This window comes from Gossypium raimondii, chromosome 9, assembly GCF_025698545.1.
Source record: "Gossypium raimondii isolate GPD5lz chromosome 9, ASM2569854v1, whole genome shotgun sequence".
NCBI lineage: Eukaryota > Viridiplantae > Streptophyta > Magnoliopsida > Malvales > Malvaceae > Gossypium > Gossypium raimondii.
The window spans coordinates 35,704,726-35,724,516 of record NC_068573.1 but is presented as its reverse complement, the minus strand read 5'-3'; the positions used below and the strand labels follow the sequence as shown (position 1 = coordinate 35,724,516).

The following is a 19,791-nucleotide window of genomic DNA, read 5'->3' as shown; positions in this document are numbered from 1 at the left end:
CCCAAAGCAAGATCAAAACCTAAATTCTGAAAATGTCAAAGTGCATGTTATGGAGGAAGTACAGACTACTAAACCATCCAAGAGAAAATTCAAATAGACTATTAGAGCACTTAAGTTCAAAAAAATAATAATATATAAAAGGGCCCATGCTACTATTGTGGTAAGCCGAGACATTTCAAGAATAAATGTCGATTTTTAAAGAAGAAATCTTCTTATAAGGTTGATAATAACAAAAAGTTTGTTGTTATAATTTCTAAAATTAATATGGCACAAGATGATAATGCATGGTAGATTGATACTAGAGCAACCAAACATGTGTGCAAAGATAAAAGCACGTTCACAAAGTTCACACAATGTGAATATAGAAATGACTTGTACATGAGAAATTCTTCTACCGCAACAATCAAAGGCAAAGGGTTTGTTGAACTACAGTTCACTTCTGGAAAGATTTTAACCTTGAATGATGTATATTATGTACCAAAAGTTAGGAAGAATTGTGTCTGGAAGTCTGTTGAATAAATTTGGTTTTAAACTTATTTTTGAGACAGATAAGTTTATTTTGTCCAAAGGATGAATTTGTGGAGGGAAATGGTATATGCATGAGGGTATGTTCAAACTCAATATTATTAATTAAAATAAAGATATTGTTTTTGCTTGTATGATTGAATATTTTTGTTTATGGCTTTATAGATTAGGTCATTTGAATTATAGAAAATTGAATAACATGCATAAGTTAGGTTTAATTCTGTTTTAATAATATTATTAAAAATACAATACATGTATGTTGACCAAAATTACGGAAACATTTTCTCTAAGGTTAAAAGGAAAACAAAATGTTTGATTTAATACGTAGTGCTTTATGTGGCATGCATAATACTCTTACATTAGGTGGAAAGAAATATTTTGTTATTTTTTATTTATCATTGTTCTAGATATTGTTATGTATATTTATTGCATTCAAAAGATGAAGCGCTTGGTAAATTTAATTTTTTTAAATATGAAGTTGAACTTCAGTGTGAATCATTTATCAAATGCTTAAAAACGAATAGAGGTGAATAATACTATAACCCAAGTTATTTTGAATCCACTGGGATTATACATTTCAGCCCCTTAAATATCACTAGGGGTGAGCAAAACTCGATTCAACTAGAAAATATCGAAAAAAATTGAATTTCAAGTTAAACGAATTGAGTTATTCAAGTCAACTCAAAAATTTTTTTCGAATTTCAAGTTCAAATAGAGTTGAGTTTTTGAATTTGAATAATTTGAATAAACCAAATATCAAACTATAATATTTTACATTTTTACAGCAAATCCTCAATTATTTTTACTTTTCCTCCAAAATTTTTACTCATTCTCACTTTCCCTACAAAACTTTTACTTTCTTCCTATCCCACCCCCATCTGTCCCAAAACCATTTCCCCCAATTTTTTTAAATATTTTTTCTCCAAAATTTTACTCTTCTCATTTACTTTCCCCCAAAATTTTATTACCCAAAAACCCTCAAAACCTCAAAATTTTTTATTTTTTCCCTAAAATTTTTACTCCCTCTTATTTTGCCCCCAATATTTGTACTCTCCTCTCATCCTACCCCCATCTACCCCAAACCTATTCCTCCCCCCCAAACTTTTTGAATATTGTCCTTCCAAAATTTCTCCCCATTTACTTTTCCCCAAAATTTTACTCTCCCAAAATTTTTTTTCTCCCTAAATTTTACTTCTCACCCTTTACCACCAAATCAAAATCAAAATTATCCAAAAAATCTCTAAACCTAAATAGTAATAATTTTATTTATATCTACTATTTATATTATTAAATTAAATTTCACATTTTGTACTATTTATATTATTGAATTTTTAATCATATTGAATCTTTATATTAAAATTGAATTATTAATGATGCCATAAAATATTCGTGCTAAAATTTTATGTTGGTATCAATTTCACATTTTATCTTTAAAATAAATTTTATTTAAAAATCACATTTTACATTTAATATATTTTTAATTTCAAAATACATAGTGACAAGAATCAGAAGATAATTGAAGCAACTAGCAAGCAAAGAAACTAACCCATATATAAAATATTAATAAATAAATTATGAGGTGATGAAAGTTAATAACAAATTTGATTATGGTGGGTAATAGTGGTTACAAGGACCCAAAGTTTTTTTTGTAAATTTAACTTGAACAAATATATTTGATTCGAATTCCATCTCACTTGCTTGATTCGAGAAAATTTCAAATCGAGTTAGGATGATAAAATAGGATTCGTCAACTCGATTAACTCGAAATTTTTTCATTCAATTCGACTGAATGCTCACCCCTACATACCACAACAAAATGGTGCAGCTAAAAGGAAAAATATAGTCTTAACTGAAATGGTAAATTCAATGTTATCATATTTAGGTCTTGGATAAGGTTTTTGGGGAGAAGCTATTCTAACAGCTTGTCACATATTGAATAGAGTTCTTAATAAGGAAACTAAAATAACCATTTATAAACAATGGAAGAAAAGGAAATCAAATTTTAATTATTGAAGGTTTAGGGCTATAGAATTATTGTCAAAGTTTCAACACCTAAACGTAAAAAGTTAGGTGAAAGAGATGAATGCATATTTATAGGATATACACATAATAGCAAGGCTTATGAGTTCATGGTAATTGAATCAACTGGTTCAATTTCAATTAATATTGCCATTGAATCAAAATTTGATATTTTTGATGAAAATATATTTTGATGAAAATATATTTTGTTTTATTTCAAGACAATTACAATCACAACAATTAATTCATTCTTCAAATGAGAATGAGATTCCATTGGAACAAATTGATAATAATGATGAACCTTGTCAAGAATTAAGAAGAAGTAAAAGGATTAAAAAGGTCAAAGATCTTGGACCAGATTTCATTATGTTCCTTGTAGAAGGTAAAGGTGAAAGTATAGGCAATAAGATACCTTATTGCTATAATACAAAATCTGATCCTATTAATTTGAAGAAACAATTAAATCTCAAGACTCTACATTTTGGAAAGAAGTTATAAATGATGAGATGGATTCAATAATAGGAAATCAAACTTGCACCTTAGTTTATCTTTTACCAGGTTCCAAACCAATAGGTTGTAAATGGATCTTCAAAAAGAAAATGAAGGTCGACTGAACCATTGATAAATTTAAAGTAAGATTGGTAGCCAAAGCTTTTACACAAAAACTAGATATTTATTACTTTGATACTTATGCTCTAGTAGAAAAGGTTGTTATGATTATACTCTTAATATCACTTATCTCACTATATAATTTGGTTGTTCGCCAAATGGATGTTAAAATTGGATTTTTTAAATGATGAATTAGAAGAGAAAGTGTACATGGAACAATCGGAAGGATTTGGTGTTCCAAGACAGGAGCATAATGTATGTAAGCTTGTTAAATCTTTATATAGGCTTAAACAAGCACCAAAGTAATGATACCAAAAGTTTGACAAGATTGTTCTAGCTAATGACTATAAAATAAATGAATCTAATAAGTGCATATATAGCAAATTTGAAAATGAAAAATGTGTCATAATTTGCTTAATTATATGTAGTGACATGCTCATAATTGGCACAAATTTGGAACAAATAGAAAATATAGAAGTTCTTGTCAAGCAACTTTGCTACGAAAGATATGAGTGTAGCAGATATTATTCTTGGGATTAAAATAATCTGAGAGGAAAGTATTATAGGTTTATCACAATCACATTACATTGAAAATGTGCTTAAAAAGTTTGATCTTTTCAATTGGATGCCAGCATGCACTGTTGGAAAAAATACAATTCAAAAACAGTTGCGGAAAATAATTTTTTAAAAATCGATCTAATTTGTGATATTTATAGAAATAAACCCTAGACCGAATTTGCACCTGTGTTTTTGAATAGGTGGATCCTTGTCATTCACGACTTTCAACCAAACAGTCTTTTTTCGCTATTCTCGTACCACGAACTGTTTCGAGTGTGAGCTCGAACGATTCGAATCAAAACGCAGAACTAGAAATAATACTTTTCTTTTCTTTAAATGTGAAAACAAAAAATATCTTCTCAAATAAAAGCCGACAGAATTGTTATTCTAGAAAATAGATTCAATAGTTGAGAATAAATTCTTTCTATTTTCGGGCAGAGTAACAATATCTTAAAGTTGTGTAAATAGTTCTACCGGTTCCATCTATTTATATGGAGAAAAGGTAGAACCCTTATTGAATTGTAGAAGTTTATTTCGACTAGAAAAATGGACTCTTAGTCAACAAGTATAAGTGGCAGTAACCCTAGTTAATATTACTAGGGTTTGCCGTCTACCCCTTTAACATGAGGGGCTTTTGGGTCTCTTCTATATCGGGTCTAAATACAAGTACTTCCCAAACTTTTAACCTAATACATTATAATTTGATCCAACCCAATATTTGTTTTTCTATTTCCCAAAATAAACTTCTCAATATATTTCCAATCAAAGAATCTATGAGAAGATATATTTAATTTTTCGTATTCAATTGTTCACTATAACCAAATGATTTATTTCAGCTTTTGAATTTTATTTAATTCAAAAACATAAATTTATTTTTCATTTTCATTTTATAGAAAACCATATTCATTTCTAAATAATTCCATTTCTCTATTTTTATTTTCATTTTGGAGAAAACCATAATCATTTTCAAATGTTTCTATTTCTCCATTTTCATTTTCATTTTGGAGAAAGACATAATCATTTCCAAATGATTTCCCATTTCTCCATTTTTCACTAATTCTATTCATTTCTATTCATTTGATTTAACATGCAATTCATTTCTGGTTTCAACGAGTTAACAAAGGGATTGATTGGATATATGCAATTAAGGCTCAAATGATTTATAATTAAGTTTCATCTTTTCGTCTATTAATTATAAACTCATTTAGTCACGAAGTCATCCACTATAGTATCGTGACTGAGCTCTCCCTAACGAGATACCATTACGAAAGTAACTCGGTTAGTGCTCGTCCAATGACATTGTCATAAGTGTGTTACCCTCATAGGACTTCCTTAATCTTTTTGGAATAATATTTGTTCTCCCAATATAATCCTATTTTATCTCATGGTAATCATTATATCTTCTTTCATAAAAAGTCAATTACTATCAAATAGTAATAAAGTCATTCATCACAAAAACGAACGACCAGAGACCACGTTTACTTTTCATCAATCATGTAATATCAATGAGAGGATATCATTTACCCATGTCTCTAGTTATGAATGTCACTATTGTGAATGACGCTACATACTACAAAAGCCATATGTCTAACGCACCAACTTTCGGTTCCTTATCTATTTAAACTCAAGCTTTTACTTACATTAAAATATACGAGTCATGCATACATAGTCCGTCATCCACCCAGGGTTTAAGCATGTCACACTATGAACGTTACATGTGAATAAATCTATAAACAGATCTATTCTTCTTGGGTTCTGTCTGATGTACTGTCAGTCCAGCCAGTTACATATATGTCTCTATCTTCTGGGAGTCATCTGCTCCGATGTCCAAGACAAAGCATCTCCCCAATTGGAATTGATAGATGACATATTAGTCTTTTAATCGGCTTACTCATTTTTTATTAGACTAAGGGCATGTTTAGATTCGTCTACTAATATAAGTTGTCTTTTCGTATTACGATCTGACCACATAATACCGCTTAGTATTAGTTAAACATTAGACAACCAGTGAACAACATTTGCTTCTATTTTTCTTTGCGCGCAAAAATCATATGAGGATAATTATACAAATTATATTAATGTAATCAATGAATTTGTTTTATTAACCAATCTGTTTGAAAAATTACAAGTGAACATAGACAAAAATGCTACACTTAGGCAATCAAATTTAACATCTACACCCATGGATCCTCAAATAAAATTATTATCTAATGTTGGTAGGAAAATTGATCCATTGAAATATGCAAGTCTAATTGGTTGTCTTATGTACATAATGCCTTGTACAATGCCAGATATTGCATATGTTGTTGGGACATTGAATAGGTACACAAGTAATCTAAGTAATTTACATTGGCAAGCTTTGAATAGGTACACAAGTAATCCAAGTAGTTTACATTGGTAAACTTTGAATAGAGTACTTAGGTACTATAGATTGTGCTATAATGGATATCCTTCAATTTTATAAGGGTATTCAAATGATAGTTGGATTACAAGTTTGGAAGATCATGCTTCTACTAGTGGATGAATCTTCATTCTTAGTGGAGGTGTTATTTATTGGAGTTCTAAGAAGCAAACATGTATTATTGATTCCACCATGGCAGCTGAATTTATTGTATTAGCTGCTAGATCTAAAAAAGCAAAATGGTTAAGAAATTTGCTTTATGATATACCTCTATGGCCTAAACCAATTTCACCTATTTCTATTTGTTATGATGGTGAGACTACTCTAACAAATGCATATTGCCAAGTATATAATGAAAAGTCTAGACAAATGATTAAGACATAACCATGTCCGATAATTAATCTCCGATGGGGTGATCACTATTAATTATGTGAGGTTAAGTGAAAACTTGGTGAATCCATTGACAAAAAGTCTTGTTAGAGATGTAATCAACAAGACCTCAAAAGGGATGAGACCCAAGCCCATCAATTAAAGTCACCCATGATGGAAACTCGACTCAATGCTTGGTATAACGTTAAGTCTTGAGTTCAATGAGACAAAGTACATTATTAGTATGTGACTGCTAGCACTATAAATAAATTCATCCTAGGATTGAAGTGTTTCGTACTCGGAATGATAAGAGAATGATTAGTAATGTTCTCTTTATGGACTCAAAACATAAATATGTTAGAGTGTTATAATTACGGAAACACTCTCGATGAGATCTTCCTATATGAGTGTGAAGTGTGGTCAGTTTTAGGAGCTTAAGGGCTTGACTTTAACAGCACTCATGAAAAGAGGAGACAGACACACATTTCACAATTTCTTCTCTAGTTTAAACAATGGTAGAGTAGTGAAACACTAGCTTACATGCTAATTATATAGATTGAATTTCATTTTTTAAAGTAACCCATTTCGCTTTTGCATTAATACACCCTTTCTCCTCTAACTTTCATGACAAACTATAGTTTAGCCATAAGCCACTGGCAATTATCGAAAATGATTTTCGAAAAATAATTTATGAAAAATAACTTACTTTTTTTGGAAAAATTAATATTTTTTGTTGTTTAGATGAATTTATGTAAAATATTTTCTATTGTTTGGCGATTTCTGAAAATATTTCATAAAAGTTGTTTTCAATTAAACAAATATACATTTGAGATTTTCTTATGTTTTCATTGTTTAATTTAGTTTATTTTATATCTATAAATTTATATTTTACATTGTTCTTAGGAAAACAAATACGACATAAATATATTTGTTATAAAATATTATATTGCAATTTCTTTTTAACAATAAAATTTATTTTATAATAAGAAAATCTTTTGTAATAATCAATGTCATATATAAACTTAATAATAAATAATGCTTAATTAAAACTTAATTTAAATTATATATATTACATATATGAGAGCATATATTGACATATTAAAGTTGTAAGGGACAAATGAAGCTAAGCATTATTTAAACAAATACTCATATTTATTTAATTAAATAATACATATTTTATACTAGGTTAAAATATGTCATAAGTCTTTATACTCTTCGTAAATTTGAAATTTAGTCCATGCATTTTTATTTTTGGGCTAGTACTACTTTTTATATATCAAAATTCAGTTCAATTGCTAGCATTTTTAAAATATTTTGTTAAATTCATCTTCATTATAACGTTATTTTTAGTTACATAAATACCAAATATTTTTACTTAAAATGTAACATTAAAAATTTGATAAAAATTCAACATTTTTAACAATTTGACTTGATTTTCTAATCTAAAAGTAGAAAAACTAAATTCTTGAAAATAATAGTACATTGACTAAATTCCAAATTTGTGAAGAATACATATGGACTTATGGTATATTTTAACCTTTATACTACAAAATATTTATTATTAATATATTTATAATTGTAATAAATATTTATTATTAAAATATTAATATTGAATATTTTCAATAATATAAGAAGAATATTATAATATTATAAAATTTTAAATAATTATTAAATAATTAGATATAGATAATTAAATATGTATATTTGATAATATTAAAAATTATAATATTTTATATTAATACCAGACTATCCCGAGGATCTGAGGATCGGGTTTGGAATTTAATAACCGTAATTTGAAATTTGTAATAAAAGATTTAAAACTTAAATTTTAAAAACTTGAAAATTTGGAGAAACTTTAAAACTTTGGAGAAACGAGTTTTGATTTCTGAAATGGGTATTTCGAGTCTTGTTCTTCATTCTGAATCTGATAGCCTTTTATAAAGGGCTATCATCTCTTTACATCATTTGAACCGGGAAATTGTCCCTTTCATCATTACATATTGAGACTTTGGTTAAAACTTTTCAGAGAATATATTCTCTGATTACAAAAATACAAATTACAGAGAATATTTACTATTCATGCATCTTTTTCTTGCAGGGAATATTTACTGTTTTCGTCAGGGAATATTTCCTGTTTACTTGTCTTTTCTTGCATCACTTTTTCTTGGTCCTGGTGATGGTCACTGAAGTGGTATCATCTGTAAGATCCACCGTCTTGATTGAGGATGCTGAAGATTTCTCATCTTCGGATTTGGAATCCAATGAGCTGAGCATTTTAGCCATGAGTTTTTTGTATTCCTTTTTGGTCTTGGCTTGAGCTAACATCGCACTAGCTATCGACTTTGCTTGAAGGAATTTTGCTGTGGTTAGATCCGGGGCTGCGGACTTACATAATCTTGGATTCTTGTTGAAAAAATTATCAAAATATTTTGAATCATATTTTTCATCATTAAATTTGTCCCACCATTTAGTCTTGTAGTTCTGAACTAGTAATGGAATTCCAGTATATTGATCTTGCTCATAAGAATAATTCCATGAAATAATCCAAGAAATGCACAATTTTTGGTCTGTAAATAGATTGTCCTGTAAATGTGTTTTTGGTCCGGTTCAGGCTGAAATTTGTCAAAGAATTTGGGCCATAAGTTTTGAATTTTTTCTGGTAGTATCTCAAATGATGATGGTCCATACCAATTCCACCATTCTTGGAACCAGTTTGGGAATTTGAATTGGTTACCGTATTTGAAATATATGAGCCAAGAATATTTCATGTGTTGGTTGTTCATTAAGAAGGCATTGTACCATGCCATTTGGTAATCCCAATATGTAAAATATGGGTAGTGGTCTATTTTGGTGGTAAATTTGTCTGGGAATTTCTTTGAAGAATTTAGGTTTTCACTCCAATCTCTTGGTCGAAGAATTTTTAGTATTTGGGCTGTTGAATGGGTAATAAAATTTGGATCTTTTGGGTCTGTGTAATGTTTGAACAATACTGATCCAATTTGAACCAATATGTTTTCATAATACTGTTGGGGTTTTTGAGAATTCAATGGTTTGAAATGCCATCCATTGAAAAGTTCTTTTGCAAGTATATATGGAGGTTTTTCTGAAAATTCTTCCTCCACAACAAGAATTTTTTCAAAATATTTGTTTGGAAAATATTGTGAAGATTTTTGTGTAGCAGTCGTGAAGACACTGCTATCTCTTTTGGAAAAATATTTTGGAGAGAAGCCTCTTTTAAAACATTTTTTAGAGATTTTGGTTTGTGTAAAACAATCTCTTTATTTTTTGAAATCTTTGCTGCTTCAGTAGCAATTTGTTTCAGAGGAGTTTCATCTTTCATTTTTGAAAAGGCCAATGCTACTTCTGGGGATTGAGAAATGGACTCAATCTATTTTTTGATTTGAGAACCAATTTCATTTAGATCTTATGCATCTTGAATTATTGTATTTTTGGAGGATTTTGATGATGATGATTTCTTATTTTCTTCTTCATGGCAAATTTCATACCATGAATTAATTGGTTTTGAGGAAATTTGCGTTTTGGATGACTCTCCTATTTTCCCTTTTCTTTTGTCTCGGAGTTTGGGTGGCATTTTTTAAGAAACTCTCTGGTGAGAAAATCAGGAAAAGAATTAGTTTCTCCTTTGATGTATTCAATATCAAAATCAAATATGCTCAAAATTGTCTACCATCTTGCAAAAATCTATTTTGAGGCAATATTTTGAATATATTTTTGTAAAACTTTTTTTGTTGATTTGCAATCGATTCGTAAAAGAAATTTTTGATTTAATAAATCACTTTGGAATTTTATAATGCACAAAATAATTGATAAAATTTCTTTTTTAATAGTACTATAATTTTGCTAAGTAGGATTCCAGTGTCTGGAAGTAAATTGGACTATTTGCTCTTTTCTTCCTTTAACTTGTTTTAGGATCCTACTGTATCCTATTTCAGAAGCATTTGTTTCTACAATCTTGGGGGCATTTGGATCGGCTAAATATAAACAAGGAAGCTTAGTGATTTATTTTTTGATTTGGGTGATAATATTGGTGTGGTTATTTGTCCAAGGTTGTGGATTCTTTTTGAGCCTATCATATAACGGTTTACATAATTTGCTAAGACCTGGATAAAAGTCTATGACATAATTGAGGCTTCCTAAGAATCTTTGTAATTGGACTTTATCAAGGATTTGGTCTGGGAATTTGCTAGCAAACTCTATAGATCGTTCTATTTGGGTAATGGTTCCTTGGGTAATGTAATGACCTAAAAACCATACTTTGGTTTGGAACAAACTTATCTTGGATTTAGAAACTACTAAACCATTATTTTTTATGACTTTTATAAACATCGATAAATGTTTGAAGTGTTTTTCTAAATTTTCTGAAATTACTAATACATCATCGATGTATACTATTGTAAATTGAGAATATTGGTAAAATATATCATTCATTATTCTTTGAAACTCAGATAGAGCATTTTTTAACCCAAAAGGCATTACATTCCATTCATATTGTCCAAATGGTACAGTAAATGTCGTTTTATATCTTTCTTCTTCTTTTATTTGGATTTGCCAAAATCCAGATTTCATGTTAAATTTTGAGAAAATATTTGCATTACAAAGTTTCTGTAGCAAATCTTTCTTATTTGGTATTGGGTATCTAATTCATTTTAAGGCTTGATTGAGAGGTTTGTAATTAATTACTAATCTTGGCGTTCCTCTTTCGAGTTCTGCATTTTTTATTACATAGAATGCTAAACAACTCCAAGGAGAACTGGTTTTCCTAATTAAATTTTTATTAAGAAGGTCATGTATTCCTTTTTTACAAAATTCTTTCATTTCTTTGTTCATTTGTATGGGTCTTGCTTTTGTGGGTATTTGTCTTTCATCAAAATTGTTTTCATATGGTAATGTTGCTTCGTGTTTTTTCTTATTCCAAAAGGCATTAAGAATGTCAGAACAAATTGTTGATTCTATTTCTTTTTTGATTTGATTTATCCTTTTTTGTACTGCTCTTTTTCCTAATTGTTCAGTCAATTTTTTAAAACATATTTCTTCTTTTAGAAAAGAGATTTGCTTCTATTTATGATTAATTAAATTATTAATCTACTCATTACGGATGGATAAAGATTTTAATAAGTTTAGATTTCTTATTTTTGGTTTTTCTAAAAGGAAAATTCTACTTTAGTGTTTAAAACTTTGGTGGAGATAAAATTATTTGTTACTTTATAAGGTTTGAGTAAGGATATGAATGGGGTTCCTAAAATGACATCTTGGGTAATATCTTTTACCATTAAAAACATGTTTGATATTTTATACCTTTGTTATATATTTCGTATTTGGAATTTTGTAAGTAATTTTTAGTTTTTTACGATTTGCAGCTTTAAGAGATTCTGATGTTTTGTTATAATATTTTGTTGGAATTATCCCTTCTCTAATGCAGCTTTGGTCCACTCCTATATCAAAAAAGGCTATTGTTTCTAATAGAAATTCATTGTTTATGACAATATTTATTTTTACTAAATATTTTTGAATAGATATTTTAGTTAGAACCATCATATATTCCTGTGTATTTTCTTCAGGTTCAGGTTCAGTTTCTGACGAACTTTTTTCGAGTATCTCTTTTACTGGTTCTTTCCTAATCGGTTGACTTTCCTCCAAATTCTCAATATAGTCTAATTGTTTTCCTATTGCATGAAGATTGATATTTGTATAATTGTTTTGTTCTACTATCATTTTAATATCTTTTGATGAGATTTGTTCTCCTGCATCAGGAGCTCTCATTCTTAAAGGATTTGCTTTTATTTCAGTACTTTTGTGAAGAAATTGAACCTCCATTAAAGGGGGATGTTGAGATTCAACTTCTCCTTTATTAGTCTACCAGCTAGTATTATGTTTTATTATACTAACAGATGATGAATAATATTTTTCAAACCATTTAAAGAATTTTATATGAATTTTATGCGTATTAATAAATTCATAATATTCTTGAAGAATGCTTTCTTGTTTATCATTATAATTTTTAAAGTAATCTTCTCTTTTATATTAATATATTATTAATTTTAAATATTATAAATATAAATAAAGATTTATTATTAATATAATAATAATTAAGCAATCTTTTTGGTTGAAACAAACACTAAAAATCAGAAAATATTTTCCAAAAACACATGGAACTGCAAATCTGCAATGTTAATGTGCCATGAAAATGCTGCTTTCAAGCACTAGTACTTGCTACTGCAGAATGAAAATTTTTGTTTATTTCTTTGGCTTTATCTGCTATTTTGCATCCACTACCAGAGTAAAGAGCATCTTATTATTACAAACATCAAACGCAAGAACGACTTTGTTAAGAGTGTAATTTTTTAATATAAACAAACAAAAAATAACCTCACTAATCTACTACACTACAGTACACCAACCCCCACAACTCACTAATTAATGTTAAAACCAATGTGAACCGAAAACAGTGAAGTTAAACCAAGTCCCAAGCTTTTTCACTCTCTCTCTCTCTTTACTCCAAGATTAGGGTTTAGCTTCCAAAACACAAAAATGGCAGCTTCCCAACTCCAAAACCCTCTCAAAACCCCATCTTCTCAGCTCTCGATCAAAAAACATAAACCCTGTTTCCTTAAACCCCGGCGTTTAACTGTCTCAGCTGCCCATCCCCACCTTAACGGCCGAAAACTACGGGTCGCCGTGATAGGTGGAGGTCCAGCTGGCTCCTCCGCCGCGGAAGCCCTAGCTTCAGGCGGAATCGAGACGTTTCTCTTCGAACGTAGCCCTTCCACCGCCAAACCCTGCGGCGGCGCTATCCCTCTCTGCATGGTCGATGAATTCTCCATCCCTCACCACCTCATCGACCGCCACGTCACCAAGATGAAAATCATTTCCCCCTCAAATCTCACCGTCGATTTCGGATCCAAATCCCTTCGCGCCCACGAATCCATCCCCATGCTCCGCCGCGAGGTCCTCGATGCCTTCCTCCGCAACCGGGCCGAATCCGCCGGCGCCCAACTAATCCCTTCGCTCGTCACCCATCTCGAAATCCCTTCCTCCTCCTTGTCTCCTTACATCATCCACCACACAGTCAACAACTCCCGTAAAACCCTAGCCGTCGATGTGATCGTCGGCGCCGACGGAGCCAACAGCAAAGTGGCTAAATTCATAAAAGCCGGCAACTACACGTGCGCCATAGCATTCCAAGAGCGAATCAGATTACCAGACGAGAAAATGGAGTATTACCAAAACCTCGCGGAAATGTACGTGGGAAATGACGTGTCACCCGATTTTTACGCGTGGGTATTCCCCAAATGCGACCACGTGGCAGTGGGGACTGGGACGGTGTGCGGGAAACAGGATATTAAAATGTACCAGCAAGGGATCAAACAAAGGGTTAAAAACAAGATCAAGGGCGGAAAAGTGATCAAAGTGGAGGCCCACCCAATCCCGGAACATCCCCGACCGGTAAGAGTAAGAGGACGCGTGGCACTAGTAGGGGACGCGGCGGGGTATGTTACAAAGTGCTCAGGTGAAGGCATTTATTTTGCGGCCAAATCGGGGAGGATGTGTGGGGAAGGAATAGTAAGAGCATCGGAGGGTGGAGAATGGATGATAAGTGACGATGATTTGAAAAGGGAGTATTTGATGGAATGGGACAAAAAGTATGTGAGTACATTTAGGTTCTTGGATTTGTTGCAAAGGGTGTTTTATGGGAGTAATGAAGCAAGGGAAGCATTGGTTGAAGTTTGTGGGAGTGAGTATGTGCAAAGGATGACTTTTGATAGTTACTTGTATAAGAAGTTAGCTAAGGGAGATAGATGGGAAGATCTTAAGATGGTTTTCGCTACTTTTGGGAGTTTGATGAGATGTAAGATTGTTGGTAGAGACATGGCTGCGTTCAACTTGCAACTTTTTCCATGAATAAATGCAAATTTTGTTATCAACTCAAAACAACATAGTCTTCACTTAATTTATTTCAACATGGGTACCGAAATCTTTCATATTTTATATATATTTTTAGAGCAAAATTTTGCTTGTAAAAAGCTGTGATGAATGATACAGCATAAAATCTCAAATGTTCTCTCCATCCCAACGATTATTATAGCAGTAAAGCTAAGCTGTGAGCCTCAACTCTAAACCATATCACAAACCAAAGACCCGAGTTTCTTTTGGTGATTTGGGCATTACTTGTTGAGTTCATTTAATAATATTACTGGCCATCAATGACGTTAGAGCGGAGACTTAAAACTGGAATTGCATTTCGGAAATGTACCCGAGAGCTTGAAGATGAGCAGCCATAGCCTTGTTCATCGGAGGCGGTCCACACCTCAATATCTATATTCATCAATCAATCAATCACTGATCAAGCATCACATTCAAAGAAAGTGTGGGTGAACTAAATATTACCTTAATATCTTCAGCAGGAGCAGGGCAGTGGACTTGAATCATTTCCTTGGATATGAACCCAACTCCACCATCCCATCCTTCAGGAGGCTGCACCATGATGTTTTAACATAAAATAAATATTAGCTGCAAGTTTAAAACACCTCATGCAACAAGAGGTTTATATAGGTTGTTTACACCTTGAAACAACTAAAACTGAGAATGGATGCCAAGGAAATCAAAGCCGACCAGTATTTGTTGCACAAACTACTTAAGTCGATCAAAAACTATTTCTGGGATTTCGAAGAAAGATGATTTCTCTTTTCAGTTTTAGAGAATCAAAATCTTTTAAGTTGTGGATGTAAAGAAATTTTATGAGCAACTTAGTAGGGTATGTCATTTGTTTAAAGCCACACTAGTTTATGACTTTTGACCTGAGAAGTTTAGCGGAAGAATATTCATAAGCCTAACCTCCTCCGGCAATTATGTTCTAGGTCTTATTCTGGCTATGTTGCTACAACCCTCCCTTTTTCTTTAAGTATCTTTTTCCGACACCAATGTCCGGTGCATAGACATAGGTACGGAAGTGTGACTCTCCATGGTTCCTCCAAATACATGGAAAAACTTTGAAACAAGGATACACACATGATACGCTAAGTCCCAGTAATATAGTATGCCAATATAACAAAACTGTGACTCCTTAGCTCTCCCAGTTAGAACTATGACTACTAACGGAGATGGTACAAACTTGAGGAGACAAATTATTTCTCATAAAATAATCTTAAACAAGCAACTAGGAAACAGAGACGAAAAACTGGCATATCAAATGCTGGATTTCTCATTTCTGAATTGAAACAAAAAATGCGGACGGTGGAAAAACAGCTCAACTAGAAAAGAAAAAGGAATAATAAAGTAAAAAGAAAACGATGTTTGACTTGTATACCTGATTCAGAACATAGTACACGCTCATACGATTGGGATATCTACTGGTGAGCTCATCCAGCTCTTCCTGAAAAACAAAATTGAATTTGTATTAGATTGCCCCTATCAGAAAATAGAATTGTTGCCCCAAGTTCTGAGCATTTTCAGATGTGCGATTTTTTATTAAACAAGAGAGAAACAGAACCCACCTTTAACAGAATGTCCTCATAAGCGACATTGGCATAAATAAGATGAATGTCAGTCTTGTCTTTTGGGTTTTCCAATATGGCTCTAGCAACCTGAATAACATATGAGAAAGTTACGCAATTATTAAATGAAAAATTAACAAGAAAGTTTTGTGCAAGGTGAGAAGACAAAAAGTCATCCGAAGTAGCTGAGCTCGTAGATTCTAAAATAAAAAACCTGGAACATCGGGGTGATGCCAGTGCCCCCAGCCAGCATACCGAATGCTCTAACTTGGCCAGGTTGATACTTGAAGCGTCCCTGAAAGCATCCAATAGGTAAATCAACTATTAGCTGTTCTTTTAACATGGATTTACTATAGAATATATGATTCCTATGACATCTCTCCTAGGAGACAAATGTATATAACACATTAAGACATGCTTCAAAATTGCAAGAAAGGTCACCTTAATTCACCCACGAAATGTACTAAACACCAAGTGCAGTATCACTTTTTTCCAAAAACCTGTGTTACCAAACACTTCTAAGGGGCAGGGTTTTTATCTAGAGTGAACTGATCTGTCAAACACTTCTAAGGAACTGAAAGGGGGGGAAGAAATATATAATGAGAAAAGAGTGAAATAGAAAATGGAAAACGCTGAAATAAAAAAGCAGTTCTCAAACATGGTGCTGGGAATAGAGAATGGGACCGACGCATGTGTTTGTGAAAAATACCACTTCTAGAGTCAACTTATGCCGCAATCCAAGATATAAAAAATAAATAATTGCTGACATTTCCACACATACACATTTTAGAAGTTCTACTTATGAGCCTTCTTTAAATTTACTGTGTTTACTACTAATTCGGTTTTCTTTTAAAATCAAAGATGGATCTTTAAGATAGAATCTGAAACTATTAATTGTTAAAAGATCACGATTTTACAGGTTAAGACTACATTCTACCAATTTGTTTTTGACATTAGTATCTTATATGATGGAGCTACAACTGGGTTTTGAAACAAGAAAATAGTATTTGTAACATAATGTGATATAGCATCAAAGAAACATACCTTGGGTCCCTTAACAGCTAAGTAATCACCTTCCTGCATCTCCCGGAAGTGGTGGGACATCCTTCCTTGAGGGTACATCTACAGATCATGAAAACTAAATTATGTGTCATTGTAAGCAAGAAGGAAAAAAATTACACGATGACAGTGTGCAAAGCATCAATTGCTTGCTGCATGTAAACCTTTATGACTAGTTCAAAGTACCCTAAATCTGAATCCAAAGTTGTTGGAGTATATGGCTTGACAACATCGTCGCCATTCTGATCTTTTCCTCTGTTTAAGAAAAACAAAATTAAACATGTGCAACATTTTAAGTAAAAGATCCTCGAACAGTCAGTCCAGAGGCAAACCTGCAACTCATATGTTGTCCAATTGGAAGCCCCAAAACCGATGCTGGTGTGGGAAGGGCAAACTTAAACTTAGCCACATTGTAACTGAGTTGAGTGCGTTTTACAAGTTTGAATTCTTTGAATTCTTCCGGATCCAAGCAAACTGTCCGAACATCAGGCATTAATCAATTTACTAACAATGAGGACATAACAATTTTACAGGTTACATTCTCAAAACCCAAACAAGGTGCATAAAGAGATTGAAAAGAAAACAAGGTTACATTCTTCAATTTACTAACAATGAGGACATAACAATTTTACAGGTTACATTCTCAAAACTCAAACAAGGTGCATGAAGAGATTGAAAAGAAAACAAAGCTACCACCAGAAAAGGGGAAAAAGAAAAAGAGTTAATCTAGGATAAAAAAATAACAAGTTGTTAATGAAGAAACTAAATATTTAAAAATGGGAAGCATTAGAGAGCTGCTTGGAGATGAAATACTTCATGTTTACCAGATAAAAAAAATTGGGAATTCAGCAATTTCTAAACTACTAACTGGAAATTATTACTACTGAAGAGCTTAAGACAGTATTCCACTGCTGCCATCCAATTAGATATTCTCTTAAACTTATTTGATCTTAAAACGTTGTCAGCTTTATGTTCCAAGTAGGCAAGTAACATTGGTTTCAATTCAACCACAAGAACAAGGCTCCACTCCGTATCTTACTTGTTTACTTCTTACAATTGAAAAACCAATAAATACTTCAACAATTTAAACAAAAAATAAAAATATACAACGCTTTCTGCAATTTATTTGAGGAAATGAAAATTATAGAAAATAAACATCCCAATAGCACAAGCAATCAAATTGTAAAGGAATCCCATTTCATTATATATTTCAAAAATGCATCATATGTGATCTAACGCAAAACCCCAAAAACAAATTCATCAGAAACACAATCAATATTTTATATAGAAAACGAGAGTTAAAGGGAAAAAACTTTCTACCTTTGGGTTTCTTGGAAACATATAAATAGTAAGCAGTAGCAGCACCAACAGCAGCCACGGCAACAGCTATGCTTACTATTTCTACCCTATGCGATTGAAAATGTTCCATTTTTTTTCTCTCTTTTAAATTTTTTCAGACCCAATGTTTTGGAACTACGAGAAGACAAAGATTGTAAAAGGATTTTATAGCGGATCCCAGTTCTGTTCTGTTTAAGATTCGTCCTTTGTTGAAAGTTTTGGTTTGGTCAACTGGAGATTTGCTCCTTAACTGGTGTCGGATGTAGAGGATAGCAGCTCGGGTTCAATGTCGTCACACGTGGCGTCTCCGTATTGGAAAAGTAATGCCATGGTGTCTGCAAATTTATATTTTGGGAGCCCAAAATAGAGGACTTTTTCGCCTATTTTGCTTTTATTTTGGATGTCGGGTCAAATTAAAATTGCTTAAATTTTCTAGCCCTTAAAAAAATCTTATGAAGCAATAATAACATTTTTAAAGTGTGTACAAAAACATTTTAGTATAATTGGTTTTAATTATATATACATAAATTTAATTAAATGTAATAAAAACATTTTAATTAAAACCTTCAATTTTGGAGAGGTTGAGAATGCCAAGTAGTAATGGCTTTCGCCTCTCAAATCTTATATTATCTAAACATATATCCCTATATTTCAAAATGTTGTGAATATAAATTTATTGATCTAATGTAATTTTTGCGAATTAAATGTGATTTTTTTTATAATCATTCATCCATTTTATGATCTAAGGCTAATCATGTTTGGGTTAATGTGGTATTTAGGTAAATTCCTTCCAACAATGACAACTTTAGCCTACGAACTCAATCCAAATGTTAGGAGAAAAAGTCCATGTTACTCTAGATTCTCTTTTAACTTCTCTCCCTTTTTTTTTTTCTCTCTCTTCTCCTTTAAATGCTTAATATTCAATAAAGAACAACACAAAATCATCAAATTCAATAACAATAAAACCCAACAAATTTTATAAATACTTCTAATCAATAATGAATCTATACCAAAAACACTCATATTTCCTCATAAAATCCCAAAACAAATATAACAAAAAATTCAATAAAAGTCCACAAAATAAAAACCAAGCACATAAACTCAAAAACAAAATTATAAAAATCCCTTAAGAGAAACGAAATTTCTACTTAACATTACGTTTTTTAATCATTAGGAAGAACAAATAGAAGATTTGTACAAAAATAAAAATGAGAGAGAAAAGTGAGTCTATGTCAAACTAAACTAATTTATCAGGTTGCAATTATCACTTAGTAAGATAATTGATATCCAACACTCATATGCCCCGTACCTCCATCACATCAAGTCACATCACTAACTTAAATGAAGAAATATTGTCAACCTAACACCCTTAAGGGGTATACCATGACGAGAATCCTCCTC

General features: G+C 31.6%; 2 protein-coding genes across 2 annotated transcripts; one reads left to right on the top strand and one right to left on the bottom strand.

Moving 5' to 3' along the window:
• The first annotated feature begins 12,836 nt into the window (after window positions 1-12,836).
• On the top strand, window positions 12,837-14,434 carry LOC105799295 (geranylgeranyl diphosphate reductase, chloroplastic). Its single transcript, XM_012629763.2, has one exon. The coding sequence runs from the start codon at window positions 13,031-13,033 to the stop codon at window positions 14,399-14,401; it is 1,371 nt and encodes a 456-aa protein (XP_012485217.1). The 5' UTR covers window positions 12,837-13,030; the 3' UTR covers window positions 14,402-14,434.
• Window positions 14,435-14,466: 32 nt separating this feature from the next.
• Window positions 14,467-18,581, bottom strand: LOC105799296 (NADH--cytochrome b5 reductase 1). The gene is made up of 9 exons (XM_012629764.2): window positions 18,373-18,581; window positions 17,385-17,526; window positions 17,217-17,307; window positions 17,038-17,115; window positions 16,208-16,288; window positions 15,994-16,083; window positions 15,807-15,872; window positions 14,888-14,974; window positions 14,467-14,815 (listed from the first exon to the last, which is right to left on the bottom strand). Exons 1-9 carry the CDS (start codon window positions 18,479-18,481, stop codon window positions 14,723-14,725), a joined length of 837 nt encoding a protein of 278 aa, XP_012485218.1. The 5' UTR covers window positions 18,482-18,581; the 3' UTR covers window positions 14,467-14,722.
• Window positions 18,582-19,791: the final 1,210 nt, after the last annotated feature.